The 23,065-nt window shown below is 34.6% G+C and overlaps 1 protein-coding gene across 6 annotated transcripts; it reads right to left on the bottom strand.

The window, feature by feature from the left end:
• Positions 1-307: 307 nt before the first annotated feature.
• On the bottom strand, positions 308-22,304 carry LOC104674693 (translation factor GUF1, mitochondrial). Of its 6 annotated transcripts, XR_004053953.1 has the most exons (18): positions 21,911-22,304; positions 20,165-20,276; positions 19,880-20,028; positions 19,523-19,603; positions 18,309-18,386; positions 17,402-17,485; positions 14,696-14,760; positions 14,070-14,273; positions 12,620-12,759; positions 11,350-11,473; positions 10,790-10,922; positions 9,929-10,072; positions 8,659-8,792; positions 5,079-5,180; positions 3,853-3,972; positions 2,184-2,220; positions 831-1,049; positions 308-356 (listed from the first exon to the last, which is right to left on the bottom strand). XR_004053953.1 is itself a non-coding variant. In XM_030919399.1 (17 exons), exons 9-17 carry the CDS (start codon positions 12,723-12,725, stop codon positions 912-914), a joined length of 1,038 nt encoding a protein of 345 aa, XP_030775259.1. In that variant the 5' UTR covers positions 12,726-12,759; positions 14,070-14,273; positions 14,696-14,760; positions 17,402-17,481; positions 18,309-18,386; positions 19,523-19,603; positions 19,880-20,028; positions 20,165-20,276; positions 21,911-22,304; the 3' UTR covers positions 608-911. The 6 variants fall into 6 exon arrangements, 5 of the variants coding, with proteins under 5 accessions (XP_030775259.1, XP_010377387.1, XP_030775248.1 ...); XM_030919399.1 differs by lacking the exon at positions 308-356 and having other exon boundaries at positions 608-1,049; positions 17,402-17,481; XM_010379085.2 differs by lacking the exon at positions 308-356 and having other exon boundaries at positions 608-1,049.
• Between the last annotated feature and the right edge of the window lie 761 nt (positions 22,305-23,065).

Here is a 23,065-nt window from a genome sequence, read left to right on the forward strand (position 1 = left end):
TTAGTGTCAGTAAGGAAAAACTGCACGCAACAAAATATAGCAGGTCCTCACTTGTTGAGATTCATGGAAACTGTGACTTTAAATGAAATGACATGGCTGGGCAGGGTGACTCACGCCTGTAATCTCAGCACTTTGGAAGGCCACGGCGGGTGGATCGTGAGGTCAGGAGTTCGAGACCAGCCTGGTCAACATGGTGAAACTCCATCTCTACTAAAGATACAAAAAATTAGCCAAGCATGCTGGCGCGCACCTGTAATGGAGGCTGAGGCAGGAGAATCTCTTGAACCCGGGAGGTAGAGGTTGCAGTGAGCCGAGATTGTGCCACTACACTCCAGCCTGGGCGACAGGGCAAGACTCTGTCTCAAAAAATAAATAAATAAATAATAATGAAATGATTCATAAACCAATTTTTTTTCCTCATCAATGTTATAAACCACTTAGAAGGAAATGTCATCATTCAAGGACCTGCTACGTGACATTTTGCTTAAAGTCAGTTTCTAAGGACCTTACAATGCATTTAAGGATGTAACTGCATTAAGGACTTAACAACTGAGTGCCTACACCCCTGAATATTTAATGTATTACCTCTTTTAATCTTCACAACAACTTATGTAGGTAGTATATAATCTCTGTTTTACTCAAGAGGAAACAAAGGTTAATTTGGCAAAGGTCACCTTACTAGTGAGTGGTTGGAACAGGTACTTGAGAACAGGCAACATGGCTTCAAAATCTAACCTCTTAATCTACCCACTCATTACTCCCTTTCAACGAAAGGCTTAGGTTATTTGAACCTGAATACCCTGAAAGTAACAAGCAAATTTTATAATTACCATTCTGTTGTCAGCATATTACAAATTGAAATGAAAAGCAGATAGTTTTTAATTTATGAAAATTCTTTGTTTTCCCACCAATTATTTAGAAGATTGTGTTTTTAGCACTTTTATAAAAGCATCTTTTGGAACTTCAACGTTGCCAATTTTCCTCAGCTTTTTTTTCCCTTCTGCTTGTCTCTTCAAAAGCTTCATTTTTCGGGTAATATCACCACCATACTGAAAAATATTTTTAAAAATTGGAAGTCTGAGTCACTCTAAAGAGAAAATAATCATATGAGTACAGAGGCATCAGTACAATCTTAATAACCATGCCAAATTATTATCCATAAGGCAGACATCTCTCTAATCTTCCTAGCAGATCCTAATTTTACTGTCAGAGAATGATAAAGGCTTTAATTTGGATTAAGTGAAGCCTTAATTTGGGGAGGTGAAGATCCCCAAGGAAACCTAGTATTATAATATGCATGTCAAGGAAGAATTATCAATCTCATTACTGATTCTAGGCTTGGAATTTTGACTATAAAGCCACAGTCTAATATAGGAAACTCTTAATCACACAGGAATAAATGTGCCAAAAACTATACTGAGCATTTGGAGAAAGAATTATCATTCAATTCTCACTATATTTAAGAATAATTTTTCTTAATTTTTGAGATAGAGTTTCCCTTTCACCCAGGCTGGAGTACAGTGGCATGATCTCTGCTCACTGCAACCTCCGCCTCCTGGGCTCAAGCAATTCTCATGCTGCACCCTCCCGAGTAACTGAGATCACAGCCATGCACCACCAGGCCAGGCTAATTTTTGTATTTTTAGTAGAGATGGGGGTTTTCCATGTTGGCCAGGCCTGGTCTCGAACTCCTGGCCTCAAGTAATCTGCCCATCTTGGCCTCCCAAAGTGCTAAGATTACAGGTGTGAGCCACCAAGCTCAGGCAAGAATAATTTTTTAACAGGTGAATAACAGCAAACTGGCAAAGCATATGTCAGGAGACAGACATTTCAACTGTAAAATAAAGCCATTGTTTTCAAAATCTTTCATTATATGTTAGATCAAGAAAACATGTTACCCAGATCATAGAAATAACTGTTATAAGAATCTTCCTTAGTATTACATATAAGAACAATTTTCATAATTCTTTTGTAAATTTTTATTTTATAAATAAGATGAAAAAATATTTAAGGATATGGGCAAAATGAACCGGTTGCCGTGGTCAAGCTGAAATTTACCTATTCAAAAAGAAAACTTGGAAATAATGTATAAAAACCAACAATGGAAATCAGTAAGTTTACGCTCCCTTTGATTTAAAACCCATAAAAGTTGTAAAGTAGAATAAATACAACTAGATACATACACATTTTGCCAAAACATTTTTCCTATAGGCTTTCACACTGTAAAAGAGAAAATTTCGTTTAAGTACATAATTACATTATACTGTTTAAAAGCACTTTCTTACCAAAAACAATCTCCCCTTTACTAGAAAATTTTAATGACAGTATCATTACCTATGTAAAATTTCCATAAGCATATTAATTAGATACTTCAAATGCTCTTGTATTTATTTTCATGTACTTGGCATAAAAGAACGAATTCAACATGTTTGTCAACACACATTAAGAAAAAAAGGTCAAGGCTTGTGGTAGGCTTGATTAGGCCAAATTCAAGCATGATGTGACCTTGATTACAAGAAATATTTCGTTATTTTTTACTCAATCTAAAAATACTGTTACCACTACTACTTCAGAAAAACAAAACATGTTTATTATCTTATTGCCTCTACTGAATGTGGATGGAGTGGCTAGGAAGATTAATATATCTGCCCCACCAGTTATAAACTAATCTATTTCTATAATGTTTGAGAAATTTCTAGATCACTCTAATTTTGAAAATAGCTCCATCTTTATGTATTCCTTTAGAGAGAAAAACCTGTTTTTTTAAGGTATTCTCTCAACACACTTATGTTAGAATGAGCATTTGCTAACTGTCTTAAGTTGCACTTTCCAGGATGTTCCCTGGTTATCATCTCCACTCTGCCTGATCTCAGTATTTATGAAACACAGAATAACCGAAGCAAAATTGTGTTAGGAAATGTAATGTATTTCAAACAGTGGGCCTAAAATTAACCTCAAGTCTATATTAATATGATAGTTGTATTTCCCCATTAGGTTTGAGTAAAGGTAGACTTTAATAGCAATTTTCAACTTTTCATAACTGAGGAGATACTTCCTATTTCCCAGAAGTCTTAGTATCATTAAGGAAAGGAAATGGGAAGTGCTACAAGACACACCCTGCACCTGCTGTTACAAGCTGAGCAGCTTATTCAGTGTTCTTCATTGCTATTTTTGTTTTTTTGTTAAGAAACAGGGTCTATGTTTCCCAGACTAGTCTCAAAGCAATTCTGCCCCAGCCTCCCAAGTAGTTGGGATCACAGACTGTGAGCCACCACACCCAGCCAGTGTTCTGATTTATGTATTACATTTCCGTGTCCTACAGAAATTAGCCTATCTTCCATGTCTACTATAATTCATGTGAGGTCCCTAATCTAGAATGCAAATCCTAACATGGTATTGGCATTCCTTGGTTTATAACCTCCCTAGCTCTGGGGAAGTGGGGAAGTGGTATTAAATACTTTGGGTTAAAAAAAAATTGTAATTTTGTCATTTGGAAGACAAAACCTTTTAGTTTCAGTTTCTATTAATTTATAATCTACCTAAAGGGATAAAACCATAAAGAAATTCCTTACCTGGGAAATTCAGTTATAGACATTCATATGAGTGGAAATTAAAACAGTTCCTCAAACCCATATACATTATACTAACTGCAAATCACATCACCCAATGGTGTTATACAAGTAATTCAAACTAACAGTCATTACTTAAATCAGAAAAATGGAGAGCACTATCATACTGTTTCTACAAGTAAGAATAAAGCTTAGGCCAAGGTTAAAATGTTCAATATTCTTTCACTTTTTAGGTATATCATTTCTGAAACTGGCTCAAGAACAAAAATCAATTTCAACTCACGTTTCTCTTGCAATGATTTTACTTCCAATAGCAGCTTGAATTGCTATCTCAAACAGTTGCCTAGGAAGAGAATCCTTCAGCCGTTCACATATGGCTTTGCCAATTGAGTGTGCTTTGTCTCTGAGACAGAAAAATACAATTGTTTATATATCCTAAATAAGAATATTTCAAGTATTTTTCTAGGCCAGTTGCATAATCAATGTAAAGGTGATCTCTTAAGGAACTTCAAATGGAACTTACTTATCATAAATATCTCTTCCTCTCTGAATCATGAACAACTTCTCTAAGAAAGCAATGTATGATTACAGAAAATTTAGAAATACAACATTAGAGAACAGAAATTCATTCTTGATTCTCTTTCCTGAGCCACTGAAAATGGTAAACATTTTGGAATGTTTATTTTAAACATATATCTTTCTAGTCATTTTTTTGCATATTTTTGTTATGATCAGTATTTATGATATATTCTACCCTCTTATTTAATAGACATTTTTGTCACTAAACACTACTCCACAAGTTTTAATGGCTGAAAATAACAATATGGGTGCTTTGTAATTCATTTTAACCAATCTGCTGTTTCTTGAACACGTGGGTTTTTTCCTTTTTATAATTTTTTTACAAATATAAAAGGGTGTGGTGGCTCATGCCTATAATTCCAGCACTTTGGGAGGCTGAGGCAGGCAGATCAGAGGTCAAGAGATCAAGGCCATCCTGGCCAATATGGTGAAACCTCGTCTCTACTAAAAATACAAAAATTAGCTGGGCATGGTGGCACGCACTTGTAGTTCCAGCTACTCAGGAGGCTAAGACAGGAGAATCGTTTGAACTCGGGAGGCGGAGATTGCAGTGAGCAGAAATTGCGCCACTGCACTCCAGCCTGGCGACAGAATGAGACTCCCATCTAAAAAAACAAAACAAAACAAAAAAACTTGTTCCCAATTCTAAATCCATCATTATAAAAATTTTAAAACATTTTTTTTTTTAACGAGGTAAGGGGAAACATTTCTATTTACACTATTCTTTTTGGCTATTATTATAGCTCTGTTCTATTTTCAGCAGTCCAGAGAGAAGTGTGGAAAAAGAAGAGAAAGCAAAGTGAGTAGGGTGAACTCTATTTTAATTACCTTTAAAAGTTTTTTAAATGCAGCTGCTCAAACAAAAATAAGTGAAAAACATATCAAAAGTGAGTATTTTCACATTCCATGATTAGTTTCTATTCAACTTACTTGTGTACAACAGTTACTAGCTCCTCTACATTATTTCCATTCAGTAGAATATCCATTTTCACAAGTTCTGCAGTCTGGTAGCCTGCATCTTCGTAATCAAAACTAAAAGGAAAAAAGTCCAAGTGATAAATATTACACTTCCCAAGAGATTACCTTTTTTACTCTTTACAGAATGTCTACTTTCTACCACATTACACTTCCCAAAGAGATCTAACTTTCCATCAAAATATTACACATACAATTTCTTGTGAATGTATCTAAATGTTATCTTTTTATGTTTATTAAATCAAGGGCAAAAACAAGGGGAATATGTTTATAGGGGAAAGGGAAATAAATTGGTGAACCTGACAAAGAAAAGGGTTTATTGAAGACAAATATCATGCGTTCCCATGTTCCCAGCAGCTGGCAGGCTTCAGACAATACTATATATTAATGGATCATTTTCAGATTTATGAGTTGGGTTTTTGTTTAACTTTCTATTACCAACGACAACTCTATGTTTAAATAAATGCTATGACACTCATAAAATGCCATTAATAAATGAGACCTTTGAATTTCCTATTTGGCTCTTCAGTTTGCACCTCCCTTCAGAGGGCTTTTGTGAGGATTAAATGAGTTAATACATGTAAACCACTTAGAGCAATGCCTAGTACATAATACGTGTTTAAACAGAGCCAAACAGAGCCTAGTTTAGCATGCAAACAAGCACTTAGTTTCAGCTGTTACTTTTAACAATGTGGTCAAAGCTTGCAATGTTAGTCAAAACAAGTATTTAAATGTTTAACTTATAAAACTGAAGTCTAACAAGAAAATTTCAATTAGGCTTACAAGTTGTCCCAATCACAGACAAGAACATGTATACTCCTACTGTCTTAATTTTAAAACAACTGGTGCCCGGACTTGCAAAATTATGTTTGGTTTCTAAAGATTTTCAGCAGAAAGGTCATAAAATGACAATAATATATACTCTATTAACAGATTCTTTTCAGAAGTACTGTTAAAATCCTTTCTTCAGAAAGCATCACTTATTAAACATTTAGTGTATGAAAGATACCATGTTAAGTATCCTACAGAATACAAAGCAAATAGGAAGAGAATAAAACAGACGTGGTCCTTAACTTTGAAGTTGTTACGGCTCCAGCTATGTTGTGGTCCAAAATATTAAAAATCTTAAAAATTGGCCGGGCGCGGTGGCTCAAGCCTGTAATCCCAGCACTTTGGGAGGCCGAGACGGGCGGATCACGAGGTCAGGAGATCGAGACCATCCTGGGTAACACGGTGAAACCCCGTCTCTACTAAAAAATACAAAAAACTAGCCGGGCGAGGTGGTGGGCACCTGTAGTCCCAGCTACTTGGGAGGCTGAGGCAGGAGAATGGCCTAAACCCAGGAGGCGGAGCTTGCAGTGAGCTGAGATCCGGTCACTGCACTCCAGCCTGGGCGGCAGAGCAAGACTCCGTCTCAAAAAAAAAAAAAAAAAAATCTTAAAAATTTCTTAACTCATTTTTTCAAAAGAAATCATTATAAAAATTGTGTTTTCTTTTTCCAAGGAGCCCAATCAATTCCTAACCTCTGTTGAAAACACTATTTATTGCGGCACTATTCACAATAGCAAAGACTTGGAATCAACCCAAATGTCCATCAGTGACAGACTGGATTAAGAAAATGTGGCACATATACACCATGGAATACTATGCAGCCATAAAAAAGGATGAGTTTGTGTCCTTTGTAGGGACATGGATGCAGTTGGAAACCATCATTCTTAGCAAACTATCACAAGAACAGAAAACCAAACACCACATGTTCTCACTCATAGGTCGGAACTGAACAATGAGATCACTTGGACTCAGGAAGGGGAACATCACACACCAGGGCCTATCATGGGCGGGGGGGGAGGGATGCATTGGGAGTTATACCTGATGTAAATGACGAGTTGATGGGTGCAGCACACCAACATGGCACAAGTATACATATGTAACAAACCTGCACGTTATGCACATGTACCCTAGAACTTAAAGTATAATAATAATAATAATAAAGAAAACACAGGTATTCTGGTGTTCCCTTAGAATGCAGGAAACACATCTGCAATTCCAAAAAGCTACTGGGGTTATGGGTTGAGGGCAAATGCCTGTTTGATTAGACACCACTACAGTTCTTGTATAACACAGGACTCCCTGCTCATCTGACCTAGTTGCAGTTGATTCTTGCCTCCTGGTATGAAATAAATTTTTCCCTGATCTTAATTCATAGCCTATGATGACTCTGTTAAGTGTGGAATTGACTGCATATGTAAAACATCCATCTTGAACATAACAATTACCTTAATGCTGGAAGCTGGAATATTTTATTTTTATGTAGTTCAAAAATCATGTTCTCTCATTAAATTCAAAATGTATTTAAGTTTCCAAATGAAAAGGGTTTTTAAGACCACTTATAATTCAGAAAGTAGTACCCAAATGCAAACTAAAATTGACAGACTTCTGTTAAAAATATTTATAAACATTAAACCTAGTAATCTTCCTTTCAACTCTAGTAATTTTAATATGCCCCCCAATTCATTTTACTTTAAATTCCATAGCCACTTACTTGCTCAAGGTCTTGTCTGAAAGAAGACATAAAAGAAAAAAAAAAAAAAAAACTGGGTGACAAAGTAGAAAAAAATTCTCAATACAAAGGAACATGAAGATTCCTTGGTAAGAAGAATTATATATGCTAACTCTCTTCACTGACAAGATGATTAAATAAAGTTAAAATTCCAAGTCACTGTAGCATGTTCATTAAACACTGAAATTTGTCTCTGCACGTTAATATTAATATTCATGCACTGTGTGGGAGTTCTATAGATGTCAATGTTCATTTTTCCCCTTCTGCTTCCCCATGTTTCATATCTATTTTCTACTATATACTATCCTGTAACATAATATTTTAGGGCATAGTGGGGGTATCTAGAGTGATATGCCCCAACAACAACGACGACAAGAAAACAGCCTCTCAGAATGCCATGCCCTGAGTTCCTTATTTGTTATTTAATAGTAACTCTTCTTTCATTTTTATCTGGTTTTTCTCCATGTACTCCTATGAGATACACAATGGTTTTCATGATGTGGACAACCTGTTCCTAGAAAGACTAAATTATTAAAGTGTTCACTAATGGAGGGGCACGCTTAACATTTTTTACAGACTGAATATGCACTTTTATTTTTCAAATGTAAATAGATGCTCTTGAGGTTGCATAACATACAAATATATTTTAAAAGTGCCACTGAGGTTACAGTAAATTTTTGAAATTAGGTCTAATTCTTAACAGACAAGGAATACAACTCTTCATGAAAAGGAGAGTAACTTTTTTTGCTAAGAGAAATAAAAGTTAGAAAATAAATCAAAGGAAATTTTTCTCCTATAAGCAAATCACAAGTAGTCTGTAACACCTATAAGGTTGTTCCAAGTCATTCTAACCTTAGCGTATGATTCTCAACTATCTTCAAGAAAGCTGAAATTACTAAATAAAGAATTAGTGTACTCTTGCTCATCAATATTTCAAAAACGGTCAGGCATCTTAGGTTCTCATTAATTTTTTACCTAGCATATCCAGAAGATAGGGATTTCAAAGAGTCATAAAAATCTACCACAATTTCATTCAAAGGAAAGAGATATTTAAGCATAACTCTATTTTGATCAATAAATATCATATTCTTCTGAACTGCTCTTCGAGCCTAAAAAGGGAAGGAAGAAAATGGGTTTAATGATAACCTACTCAAATACTGAGGAATAATGTATTTCTCTAATGGTCTAGTAAAAACCTTATAGGCAGTATTTATAATCCAGGGAGAAACATTTTATATTTCAATTACCTTAGGCTTGCTACCAAAGCTTTTAATCTTTATCTAACAATTTTATATTTTAAAATAAACACTATTGGCCGGGTGCAGTGGCTCAAGCCTGTAATCCCAGCACTTTGGGAGGCCGAGACAGGCGGATCACGAGGTCAGGAGATCGAGACCATCCTGGCTAACATGGTGAAACCCCGTCTCGACTAAAAAATACAAAAAACTAGCCGGGCGAGGTGGCGGGCGCCTGTAGTCCCAGCTACTCGGGAGGCTGAGGCAGGAGAATGGCGCAAACCCAGAAGGTGGAGATTGCAGTGAGCTGAGATCCAGTCACTGCACTCCAGCCCGGGCGACAGAGCGAGACCCCGTCTCAAAAAAAAATAATAATAAAATAAACACTATTTCATTTAACAGTAAATCAAATGTAACTAAATATAAAGTCAAAAATCCTAATTTCTTGTTTTATAAATAATTAGGTCCAGAGAAATTAAAAGTGTAAGACCAAGATTACAATCTAGTTTTTAACCTAATTAAAACTCAAGTCACCATTTGATACTTTCCAATATGTATCTGAGTATTTCAGATAAGTATTTTTAAAGAATATAATTACATACCATTTGTGGATTAAATCATTTATTACAATGCAGTGAGAACTAAAACAAAATGGGAGTACCTTCAAATTTATGGTCCTTGAAGTACTATAATCATCTTTCAAACTACTCAAAAAGGCGAAAAGAAATTATACATTTAGCTAATTATCAAATTTCTTTCCTTTGGGCTAAAATATCAAATCAGTAAATTACACAAATTATCAGAAATATTTTTATTTGAAATCAAAATAATTTTAAAAGTATACATATCTATATCTATGTGTACAGATACAGACAGATATATATATACACATATGAAAATCTCATTAAATTCAGTATGCTCAGCAGAAAGAAATCTTTTAAAACAAGTTGGAAATCACTATTTCAGAGGACTAAAACCTAATTTTGTATTAAATTGTATTACAGTTATACCTCGCAAAGCATCATTATTTTTCCAGTGTATTCATCTGGTGTGATAATAGTGCCCAAAACAACTGGCTCCAAATATTCTGTTACTTTTGATTTATCGGGGAATTGTGCAGGATTGATAATTGTAATTTCTTTTTCTCTATATTCCTAAAAATTAGAAAAATCAGTAATACTTAAAAATAAATCTTAATATAATGATCATTTTTCTTGTTTGCTTTATATTTTAAAATCTCTCCCGCTGAAATCATTTAGTATTAATAAGTATTAGTAAACAATATATTCCAATTATTGATATTTACTAAACATATTTCACGGACCATTTAGAAAAAGTATGACAAAAAATACATTTTAACCTGACATTTATAAAACATTATAGTTTAATAGTTAATTTTGTTGGAAAATATTTAGATTGCCAAAATTATTATTTGCTTAAAATGAACAGATTGCCACCTACATGGAATACAATATTGTCTTCATCACTGATTTGAAATTTAGAATTTCTCAGTCACCGGAATGAATGCTTCACTTTTTATGAGAGAAATTACTTATGACCAAAATTACATTTTTTATTTTTGTGCTAGAATCAGAACATTGTTTTCACTACTAATTTTACTTTTTACTATCAGCAATAGACTAGTTTTGATAATGTGGAGATTATATCAGGTTAAGAAAAATACTGCATAAATTAGTTTTCAAAAAAGTTCTTCATTAGGCATAGAGTAATTCAATGTTTATTACTACTAATCAATAAATATTTAATACTTAATCAGCTACTGGTATAGTAAAAAGCTTCTCCTGCATTGTATATATACACATTTATTTTTTCCAAGAGACTAATGCAAAACAGTAGTAAATACCAAGTACCTTTATCAATTTTGATGATGAAAGTACAGCTTTATATGGAACAGTAGGGGTTGTTAAAATAACAGAAGCATTATATTCTAGCTCCAGTCGCTGGTTGAAAACTTCCATGTGCAAAAGTCCAAGAAATCCTAGCCTGGAAGAGGAAAAGATAAACTTCAAAATGTTTATGTCCCATGGGCTTCATTTTTTTTCTTTTTTTTTTTTTTATGAACATATTGTTACCTTAAGGGAGGGATGGAATTGAGTCAAAGAATTCACAATATAATTAAATGCTAGCATAACTTCATTAAATAAGATTAAAATCTTCCATTGGGAATCTATTTTAAATCACTATAAAACTTACCCATTAAATGTCAATCCACAACGTGAAACAGGCAGATAAAAATTGTTTTTGTTCACTTTACACTAATATAAACTTATTTTCAGTAAATGTTCCAGAACAATGCACCATTTTATACCTCCCATACTTGATACTTTAAAAAAAACCTCCCTTATAAAAATATTTTTAAAATATACCATTTATACCTTTCTTTCCTATAAAAATAGTGAATGAATCTTACCTCCAGCCAGCACCCAGAGCAAGACTACTATCCCGATGAACTGTCACACTGGAATCATTTAAAGTTAGTTTTTCTATAGCACTCTTCAGGTTGTTATATTCAGACTGGTCTACAGGATACATTCCTGGGGATACAATGATTTCTAATTATCACGTGATAAGCTGCCTCTAGACCAATCAAACCACATGTGTAGTGCTGCCAAGTTCCAAATTAGTCATTTACCTTTTAAATTACTTTCTTGTATTTTATGGACCAAAATACTGGTTTGCTAAAAATTTATGATAATTTGGTTTCAAAGTATCTTACAAGTCATTAGTCTTAAAGAATATATAACTAGATTGGCACGCCAAATAATGTTTTTAATGTTTTTGAAAAACTACAGGGAAAAGGAAAAAAAAAACATGGGAATTAGGCCTATTAAGAAAACACATTGTAATTGCAAAAACAAAAGCACAAGACATCCCACAACCCAAATGAAACTTTATTATTAGATAAAAATAGGAGTAGAAATGAAAACTATACTCCACTCTCAATTCTCTAAGGCAGATTATCTACTTAAAACCATAGTTAAATTTTGCTTTTTGGTATTTACTTACAAAAACTATGGGAATCACTACTGATTCTCTTTCATCTGACAACTCTGAAGTCCTCTAAAATCCAGATGACTGACTTTGCCTAAAGGTAGGAGTAAACAAAGTTCCTAATTCCCAGTGAGAGAGACTGTAGGGTGAAAATCAAGGGTTAGATGCTCGGCACAGAGTAACCTGATGACCTTCAATCAGGTCTTCCTTTCTCCAAAGTAAAGGAAGTAATAGATTCTGAAATTATACATACTTGAGGCAACATTATTCTCTGTCATGTTTACGAGTACAATACAATATTAAAGAAACTCTATCGAAGATGAAGGTACTCAGTCAGTGTCTAACGATAATCAGTAATAAGAACATCCTAATTAGAAAAATGTTTCAAATATAATAATGAACTCCCTAGAAAAATAAGAAAGAAATTTATATTACTGTATTCTATACATCACAGCTTCTTCCTTAAGAGCTTATTTCTTAACACATCCTAAATGATCTCCCACATATAATTTCATCATACATATGAAATTATAAACTGATAAACAGCACAAAGAATTAAGTGAAACAATATGCTAGAATTAGAGGTTATTTAATATAATCAGAATGTGTATTTTTTCCTTAGCCACTGAGACAAACTTTTAGTTTAAAAATATCATGGCTCTCAACCTTTGAATTTGTGAGCTCCTCACCTGCAAATACCATTGGTTTCGCTGATTTAAACCCAGGCAAGGGCTCCACTGGTTGCTTATGTAAATATAATGTATCTCCTATTTGCGCTTCAGTGACATTTTTCATCCCAGCAATCAGATAGCCCACCTGTCCTGCATATCTAAATAAAATTATTATATGCAAATATTTACTTCTTTAATGTTTCAAGCACATAACTCACAATTAGTTCTACCTTCCCAGGAAACTATCATACACTTTCCAAACTTTCCATACACTTTGAAAATAAGTGCTACGTATCAATTATCAAACTCTGAAGCTTGCCAGCAAATGAACACACTAGGTCTTACAATCCATTAGACCTCTCTACTTATAAACCTATCACCTTTTTCATGATTCTGCCAACCTTTGCAATTTAAACACCAGTTTCTAAAGCATATTGTAAATACAGTGAAACTAGTAAGTACAAAAGCATTACAATAAGTACACTATTTGTGATGTCTTTTATTAATGAATTGTGTTGCAAATGCTTTAACAAAGGAAAAAAAGGTAAATTTTTATCCAAGAAAAATGTGAACTCTCAACAAACTGGACATCTGATGTTCCTCCTTTAGCAAAAGAACGAATCCTGAGTTCAGTTGAAGCTTAGTTTAAAAAAAAAAAAAATCCCTACAAAGTTAAAATAATTTACACTTAGAATGAGCTTTAAGAACCTTAAATGAAGATGTGATAATGTTCAGTATATATGGCAGAATATAAATAGATGTTAAAATATTTCAGTAAAATAAAAATAGACTTTGACTCAATATAGTGCTGTTTTTAGACATACAACACTAAACACTCAAATGTGATCTGATAGTCACATTTGGTTCACATCTGGTTCAATAATTTCTACAGATGAGGAAACAGGACCTTACAAGGCTCAAATTATGTATCCAAGGTCATGTCTCATCAGTACCTGATATGGAGTAGGCACTCAATAAATAGTTCTTTTACAAGTCAATTCAGATGTGTTTTTCTAATGCACACTACCCTTGCTAATCCCACTCCCCAAGAATTTTAATCAAAGTTTCACCATGAAATCTACACTAAAGATTTATTAAGGTTTCTATTATACCACCTTTACAATGGAAAATCTAGTTATGAAGAAATGTCAAAAATGATACCCAACATGGATATGGGTGGAGGGAACTAACTCTTTCATTGTCTCATCAAATACATCAATATAGGATCCAATCTACCCTTGATCATAAACCTAGTTATAATTAGTCATTTTGAATTAAAAAAGTATCAACTGACATTTCTATTGTCCTTCACCCAAGATTCCTTCTGACAGAGCATTTACTGTATAGTTGCATTAAATAGTTTTTTTAAGTTATCAAATGAGGATCATTCTAAGCATACCAAGTTGAGAAAAATGCAGAAATAGAACCACATACAAATGCATTTTAATTACTAATGCAGATTACTTACAATTTATGAGTTGGTTGCTCATTAGGATTCAAAACTCCTACTTCATTAACTTCGTATGTCTTTTGAGTATGTGCAGATACAATTTTATCTCCTTTGGAAACCACTCCGTCAAATAATGCTACATTGGCTATCACACCTCTATATTGGTCAAAGGTGGAGTCAAATACCAAAGCTCTCAGGGGATTTTTGCGATGCACTTTAGGACTAGTAAATATAAGTAAAAAGTAAATATATATATACTAAATTAAAATCTTAATAAAATTCCTGTTTTCAACTTAGATATTGTACTTGAGTTCTTGAGAAAGTTTGATACACAACAGCCTAAATAAAAAGACCTTTTTATAAAATATATTAGATTTAATAACCCCCAGTTTTAACAAATTATTTATAAATATATTCAGCTTAAAGCATAGGAAAATTACTGCCAATGTACTGAGGTATATTTTATAATGATTGTCATGAAAAGACCTCATAATAAATTTATTCTCACTCCCTGCAAGAATATTTGCCACATCCGTTAAGCTAAAATAACAGTTCAAGCTGATAAAATCTTTGAACTATTAAGCATAGACAGTTTTTGAACTATTAAATAGAGACAACTAGTACAAAAATCACCAAATACTCACGGGGGGATTCTTTCAATAACTGCCTGAAGAACACTCTCAACATTTGTTCCAAGTTTAGCAGAAATCTAAAAAGATACATGTGAAAAATATAAGCATTTAAAGTTGACTATACTTTTCTATCTTGATGACCTGTGACTTATGATCAGAAGGAAGAAATAATTCCAATAGTTATCAATTTGAGAAATACAGCAAAAGGAAAAGAACAAAGCAAACAGTATATTGACAAATACCTCTTTTTCTATTACAATTGGGTAGTTCTACAGTTCTAGAATTGAATTACAAGACAGTCCTGATTATGGCATTGAAAGAGGAATAGACGAAGAGTTCAAAATCTGGGTAACAATCATGTCTCTGCATTGAAAGCATTTATTTCACCAGTATCTATCTCCTAGAGTATAAATTTCATCGTCTAAAAAATGAAGTGATTATTCATATTCTGCCTAAATCTCAAGGTTGTTGTGTGAATAAATAATATGTGTAATAAATAATATGTAATATTATTAAGGCATCTTACTACTAACTTTACTGTTCTCACACCAGAAAAGCAAGCCAACACTCAAACCACATGGTATGACTGACCTTTATCACCAGTAATAAATGGACTATCTCTGAAATCCTGATTTCAAACTTCTTACCCTTGACATTCACTCTAGACCAGGAATTTTCAGTTTCAGCCCTACTGACATTTTGTGCCAGATAATTCTTTGTTTTGGGAGGCCGTCCTGTGCATTACAGGATGTTCAGCAGCAACCAGGGCACCTCATTTACCCACAAGATGCTGGTAGCATCCTTCCCAAGATGTGAAAACCAAAAATATCTCCAAATATTTGCCCAGGGGCAAAAACCACCCAACACTGACAACTACTGCTCTAGACTGTAGCACCTTCTTTACAACAGTCCTTAACTTGTAACTACTGAATATACTATTTGATGCTGTCCATCAGCTCCACCCTCCACTCCATTTCTATTCTTTCCCAGATGGGATTCCAAGATCCATCATTTACAATCACTCTGGTTCAACCCCTTTTATTCTCTCCTTATTAGAGGCAGCTGGCAAAACCTCAACCTTGACTGCATCCAATTATGTTTCTTCTATGCCCATACAGAGCAGCTTAACATTACCGGAAAAAAGAAATCAAATGAACGGTATGGTTCATTTCTTGTATCTGACAACAAGCTATCTTGCCTCTGGGCAGCCGTGCTTCTTATATACTTAACTCCAAATCAAGAAACATCATTTAATGCAATGCAGATTTTAAAATTAAGGTTATTTATTAATTTTAAAGTATGAAAATGGAGGTTTGTAGACAGTGCTCAGTTTAGCAATGAACTGTTATGTTTTATGGGTTATGTTGTTTCCTCCTGGATCATAATCTCCTTTTCTTTTCATATGGATAGTTAAGATATAATAATTTCACATCTGGGCTACTATTCATACCTGGATTCCCTGTATCTCTTCTTACACCTCTTTGATTCATTCTCTGTAAGGCTACCTGAATTTATTTGTTTCTCTTGGTTTAAAATCCTTCCATTGCCTCAGAATAATTTTCAAGCTCTTTAGCACAAGAGTCCCAGCATAACTTGATTCCTGCATACCCCTACAAAGCCTTCTCATCCAATCTACCTTTCTGATCAGTAAACATGCCAAATCTTTTCTAATTTAAGTCCTTTACACATGCTCTTTTCTCTTCTTGGAATGCTTTTCTGAAAATTATTCATTCCTCCATGTTTCAGTTTATCAGAGATGCTTTTGCTAAGCTATTCCATGTCATAACATCTAAGAAAAAAGACTTTTCACTGTTCATTATGGTATTTCACCTAGAATAATAACAATTTGTCAAATGAATTTCCTCGACAAACTCTATCCTAGTCAATAATTCCTATGGTTACTTCTTTGTTTACTTATTTATTGACTGTCTGCAGAAAGGAAGGGGTCTTGTCTGTCTTGTTCACTGCCATACTCTTAGCTGGCATATACCAAATAAGAATCTGAATGAATTTTATTAAGATTAAAATCAGAATAGTTAATTGCATTTCAATATAACACAATCCAAAATATAAAACCATGTATAACTTGCTCTTTTGAAAATTAAATGAGGTTGAAAGAAAAACATTACAGTGCTGCGCTGACATACTTTACACTACCATGTAGCATAGCAGTTTGGCAGTGGCTGTTTAACAAGCAAATCATCATTTAAAAGGTAAACAAAAATTCAAATTTATAATGGTAGCAACTTTGATATAAATAAAATCCATTGTTTCCTAGCACTACTATAGCTTTTTATAAAATAGGTTTTTGTCAGTTCCAAGAATGATACACACAAATGCCTTGAAATTAGTTTGAACCTGCTCTTCAAAGACAATATTTCCACTGGGCAAAATGACACACAAGAAATACCGCAGGGAGTTTCAGAAGGCATGTGTTTTAGTTCTGGCACATTGGCTAACTAAACCCATGATCTTAGGAAAGTGATTAAAACCTTTGCGCCTCAGTTCCTTTAACTACAGCATCCCAATAATTTCTGTATGTCCCAACAATATAAAAGGGAATTTTGGTAAGGATCAAAGGAAATTAATAGTAAAAGAAATTTGCAAAACTATAAAAAATAGCATATAATGTCAGGTTATCAAATACCATGAAATTTCACTTAGCCTAATTTCCTGCGACTTTTTTCAAAGTATAATCTTTTTAGGAAAGTATTTTACCTTAATACATTCATCACTTGGAATATCAAACACTTTCTCAATTTGGTTTTCAACCCTTTCAGGATCAGCATTCTTCAGATCTATCTTTAAAAAAAAAAAAAATCCATTATGTGTTAGTATAATAATGATAAGATGTATTACATATTAACAGTATTCGGAGGTAGTTAAAAGCTTACTCACTTCAACCTAACTGACCCCTCTATGATATTTTTTCAAAAGCAGTAAAATAATCTCTATATTAGCAGTACAATTTAATAACCATGATTGAAAAAGAGAAGTTAGGTAGCAGAGCATGCAAAAAAACCTTAAGCAGTTAGCTACCCAGGGCAGCAGAAGAGATCAGTAGTAATTTATCAATTAAGCAGCATGTGAACTGATTTTAAAAGTTAAATATAACATTAAGTCTGACAATAAGCTGTCCTACCTATGGCCTTCTTTTAAACTTAACTCCATTATCAATAAATATAATTTAAAGCAATGCAGGTTTTAAAATTAAGATTCTAAATTAATTTTAAAATATGAAATGGAAGTTTATAGACAGAGCTCAGTTTAGCACTAAATTGTCATGCTTCATGTGCTGTACTGTTTCTTCCTAGATTATAAATTTCTCTTCTTTTCCTATGTATGGTTTAATTGGACAAACATGTTTCATCTGCCCTGCATCCCTTCCCTACAGAAATGGCCCTCAGTTACTGCAAGATAATTCAGGGGAACTATCTTCTCAACTCTGTGCAAGGGTGAGTTTAAGTTGCACTTCTGTTACACACAATTCAAAGAGATAAATCCCACCAATATATTTAATAAACAGCTGGAGATCCCTCATATAATAAATAGTACAACTGACATTTAAACACTAATTGTACTTTTAGAAAGTAAAATAACAACACTGTTGTCTCATTCTAATTACCTTATTTATAACTGGAATTACCGATAGCTGTGCTTCAAAGGCAAGAAAGAAGTTTGCTACAGTTTGGGCTTGAATACCCTGAAAATATCAAGACACAAGACACTGAGATGACCATTCTATTATCTATCACAAAACTTGTAATTTAAGACCATTCCACACATCTTCATCAAGAGATTTTGCATCATGCTAATAATAAAATTAAACAAAATGCCACGTAGCTACCCTTCATACTTTTCTCTCCAACTTATGTCTTTGGGATCAAAATGAAAATCGCTGATGGTAAAGCAATAACCACACCAAGTAGAGTGAGCCAACAAACAGTCTACTAAGTTTGAGACAAGAAGCCTTTAAGGAAAGGTACACGGCAAATCAACTATGATAGCTATTTTTCCATGCATCTGAATCATTCTCTGTAATATTTCGTTTCAGTTCAGAAAGCATTTATTGGAGGGCCTTTTCTGTGCCAGGAAATACATCAGGCATTGGAGAAACAAAAGATGTAACGTGGACTCTCAAGGACCTCAAAGCTTAGTAAAGAACACAGTCATCAAGGCGGTTTATAAAGCCCAGTACTGCCTATATAAGGTCAAGACTGACTTTCCTTGATGGGATCAGGAAAGGCTTAACACAACACCATCACCACCACCACCACTAAAAAAAGCTGGGTTTTGAATGAAGAGTTTGTGAGAAACATGTATCAAAAGCTTACTTTAGTATATTCACAGCTCTTATATGGTCATCTGCTGAATGTCTTTATGGTTTACACCACAAAAGAGCTTAGTAATGTTACTGATTTTTTAAAAACCTAATACTTCCCAAATTATCACCTTAAAATCACCTAAAATGATCAGAAACTAATGATTTATTCTCAAGATCTGCTAAAAAATGGTTATAGAAACCTCAGATTAAGAAATGCGAAAGTTGGTGGGGTTTTTTTGGTAAGATGCATTGATAACATGATGTCACACTTCAAAGAAAATACAATAATCTTTTGAACAATTCCAATTTAAAAACTAGTTAATTCCAGAGAATGCTTTAGTGTAATAATATTTCAAGTTAATAGGATGAAACCATATGATTTTCAATAAGTAATAAATCTATTTTTCAAACACAAAAATTCTATTTCCAAAACACATTTTAAAGAAAAACTCTTGAAACAACCAAATAGTCATGTCATATCACATGTCACATCATACAAAATGAAAAATGCCTACCTCATTTGCATCAACCACAAGTAAAACACCCTGGCAAGCAGAAAGTGACCTGGATACTTCATAACTAAAATCAACATGGCCCTGAGAAACAAAAAATATTGATACCTGTAAATCTGAGGTAGTTTTTTAGGAAAGGGCATTATGTCAAATTTATTGACTTGGTAAAAGTTGTTAAATACTTGTTTCTTTTTTGTACCCTACACTTTTGAAACAACTGACACTAAAACAAGAACACTGAGAAAACAAAAAGCAAAGGCAGATGCTTAATATTCAGTTCAAAAATTAAACAAGGATCTATCTGCACTACTGACACAATGTTGACTTTAATAATAAATGCAAAATTAATATTAAACTTACCGGTGTATCAATGAGATTTAAAAGGTACTGCTTTCCTTCACAATTGTGAAAAAGAGATGCTGTCTGTGCTTTAACAGTGATTCCTCTTTCTCGTTCCACTTGCAATTTATCAAGAACCTGCTTATTATTCTTTGTTTTATCAATTGTCCCTATAAACAGAAACACTGATATTTCTCTGGGCTTTTTAAAAAAAGAGAATATTACGTATAAAATTAAAATTTAAGAGTAAAAGTAATTCTCAATAACTCGCAGCCATCAGTTAAGTATGTAATATAAATGAAATACCTGTAAGTTCTAGGAGCCTGTCAGCTAAAGTACTTTTGCCATGATCCACATGTGCAACGATACTGAAATTTCTAATATTTTCAACAGGAAACCTAGACATGTCAAGTTTTTCCTAGAAAGGGGAAATACCATATTTAAGAGTATAAATTTTGCATACTATCAAACAAGTATAAAAATTCAAAGAATATTCTTTTAATAGTTGAACAATATCATTTCTAGCATTTATATTGTTTATATCATTATTCTAAGAATAAAAACATATACGGTTAAGTTTATATTACAAGGAACATCAGTTTAATAGTCAAAGGTAACTATACAGCTAAATAATAATCCCTTAACATTTCTACATCATTTTTAGGGCCAACCAGGAACTGAATTTATTATCGTGAATGAACTTAAGATACTTAGAACTTCTAAAGACCTGAGAATACCTTGTCCAGTAACTTTTGAGGCAACGGAGGTACAGAAAAGCTGAAAGAAATTTTCTGCTCCTATCACACATTTAACCAGGAATCAGATTTATTTAAAAATCTGTGTTTCTAACTGAGCCTCAAAATTTTATTTTAGATACCACTTTGCTACTTTGCAGCTTCTCTGGTGAGAAAGAAAAATAGATGACATCCAACAAAAGACTTTCACTTAAAACTTAAAAATATTTTTAAATGGAACTCCTGGTTTTACGTGTACACATCTTTAACGTTTTTACTAAAACACATCACAAACTGCTAGAGATTGTTATCAAGCAAAATATACCAGTTTTTCGTACTCTAAACATTTCTTTCCAATCAACTCTATATTTCACAATCATCAAAACCATAAAATTAAAATGAAATATAAAATTCACATGAGCTTTAAGTTTTTTTATAACAGCCCCATATAAGACAGATAATAAAAGCACAATTATAGCTGAAAGTCTGCCCCCCCACCAAAAAAAGGCCAATTCTGATGTCTGCCCTGTAGATTTTCTTTCCCTTCAGTTCAAAAGGTAGAGAACTGCACCAACTTTAAAACTGTGAATGGCAATATAAATCCATTTTTGAAACCACAGGCATATTAGGGCCAAAGTTGATTAATTATAAGGTTTTGTCTTTCTCCCTACTTATAGCTTGCCTTCAGTCACCTCACTTTTCTGCCTAAACTGTATCCATTCACAATTATCAGTGTTGTTGAACCTCTCACCCTCTCCCACCAGAGTCAAAAGTACACAGGTTTGCTCTGGCTGAGGTAGAATTAAATAATAAAACTACAAAGACAGATCGAGCACTTCCTGCATTCTAGGTATTAGTCTAAAAAAGTCCACTCCTCACATCACACAAATCTCACCAATTAGTCACTGGATGTTTGATTAGTTCCGCATTCAACAAATGAGGCAGGAGAGTGACAAAGAAGTAACTTGCCCAGGCCACACAGCTAGTTAATTTGCAGGAAAATGGACGTTATATTAATATTTACTAGCAACTTTCTCAGGAGACTTTTTAGGAGAATTAAATAGATGAATACCCGCAACGCACTTCGACCAGTGGCTCGCGTAAACAAATCAACATTTGACATTGCAAATGAGAAAACCTACGAAGTTAGAGACTTGCCCAAGGTCACACTAGTGAACGGCGGAGGGTCGGGAACCTGAGTAGTGCTCACACTCTGCTCTGCCTCCCTGTAAGCAGAAAGTCCTATACATTTCCAAGATCGCATGGGGTACTCTAATGTTTTACAACGTGGCTCTATCAGATTCCAGGGGGCAGTCACCTTGAATTCTGCGGAGCTGTAGAGCCTGCAGGTAGGCCAGGACTCTGGAGCAGCCCCAAAGCTTGGCGCGGGCCCAAGCGCGGCCCCAGTGGCCCACCGCGCGAGAGTGCGTGCGCACCCCCAGCCCCGACTCACGAGGGTCCACATGACCCGGGCGACGGAGGCGTCAGGAGAGGGTACCGACAAGCAACAGAGCCCGTTTGTTTTCAAAGGTACCCCGGGTAGGGTCCGGTGGACATGACTCAAACAGACCCTGTGAAGCGAAGACAATAAATCCCGAGTAGCTCTGCCCAATTACCAGCTCCAAAAGCACCCCGAAGGCGCGGCGCCGCGCGGCGCGGAGTGGGGCGGCGCAGCTTGCTGACGCCTGCGCGCCGCACAACGTCGTGACCTCAGCGCGTCTTGGCGCCGGGCAGGGGAGTGGTCACGTGAGTGGTGGCTTTCAATTAACCCTAAAACGCGGTGTGTAGGCAGAGTATATATTAGCTTATATTGTCTGTTGAGTGCTGTGCCAATTCCTTTGCATTGTCTGTTTCTCACCACTGCCCTGTGTTGTGTGTACTGTCAGTTCCCCCATACTACGTCAGGAAATCCGGACCAAGTGACTTGCCCAGGAGCTCACAGGTGGGGAGCTGTGGAGCCTGGAGTGCCGCCCAGGCAGTCTGATTCCCCGACCAGGAGCGGAGGTCTTAGTCCAGGGATAAACGATGCTACTATTAGCACAACGTTGAGACTTAGCCTTCTACCTAATGTCTAAATAATAATGGCACTTTTAAAATCTGAGGTTGAAATATATTCCCCATGTTGTCAGTGACTGAGCTAATCTTGAAGTGCATCTGAAAGGAAACGGGCGATAACATTGATTGTAATAGTGAAAGAAAAACTTTATCTGAATGACACAGTGTCCTTGATACCATGTCTATATCTCACCTAAATCTATCTTGGTGCCTCCACAGGTATTTGTCCCACACTTTAGAAAACCGCAGTATCTTATAAGGCTGATATTATAATATTTCCCAACCTACAAACGGAAAAACATATTTATTAGAAAAATGCTGAGCTCCACTGTGTCAGGTTATATACCAGCTCTGGAAACTCAAACAAATTAAGCAAAATGTCTAAAATTCCATCATAGATCAATGCAAAAATTATTTG

Source organism: Rhinopithecus roxellana, chromosome 2 (genome assembly GCF_007565055.1).
Source record: "Rhinopithecus roxellana isolate Shanxi Qingling chromosome 2, ASM756505v1, whole genome shotgun sequence".
In the NCBI taxonomy this organism is placed as follows: domain Eukaryota; kingdom Metazoa; phylum Chordata; class Mammalia; order Primates; family Cercopithecidae; genus Rhinopithecus; species Rhinopithecus roxellana.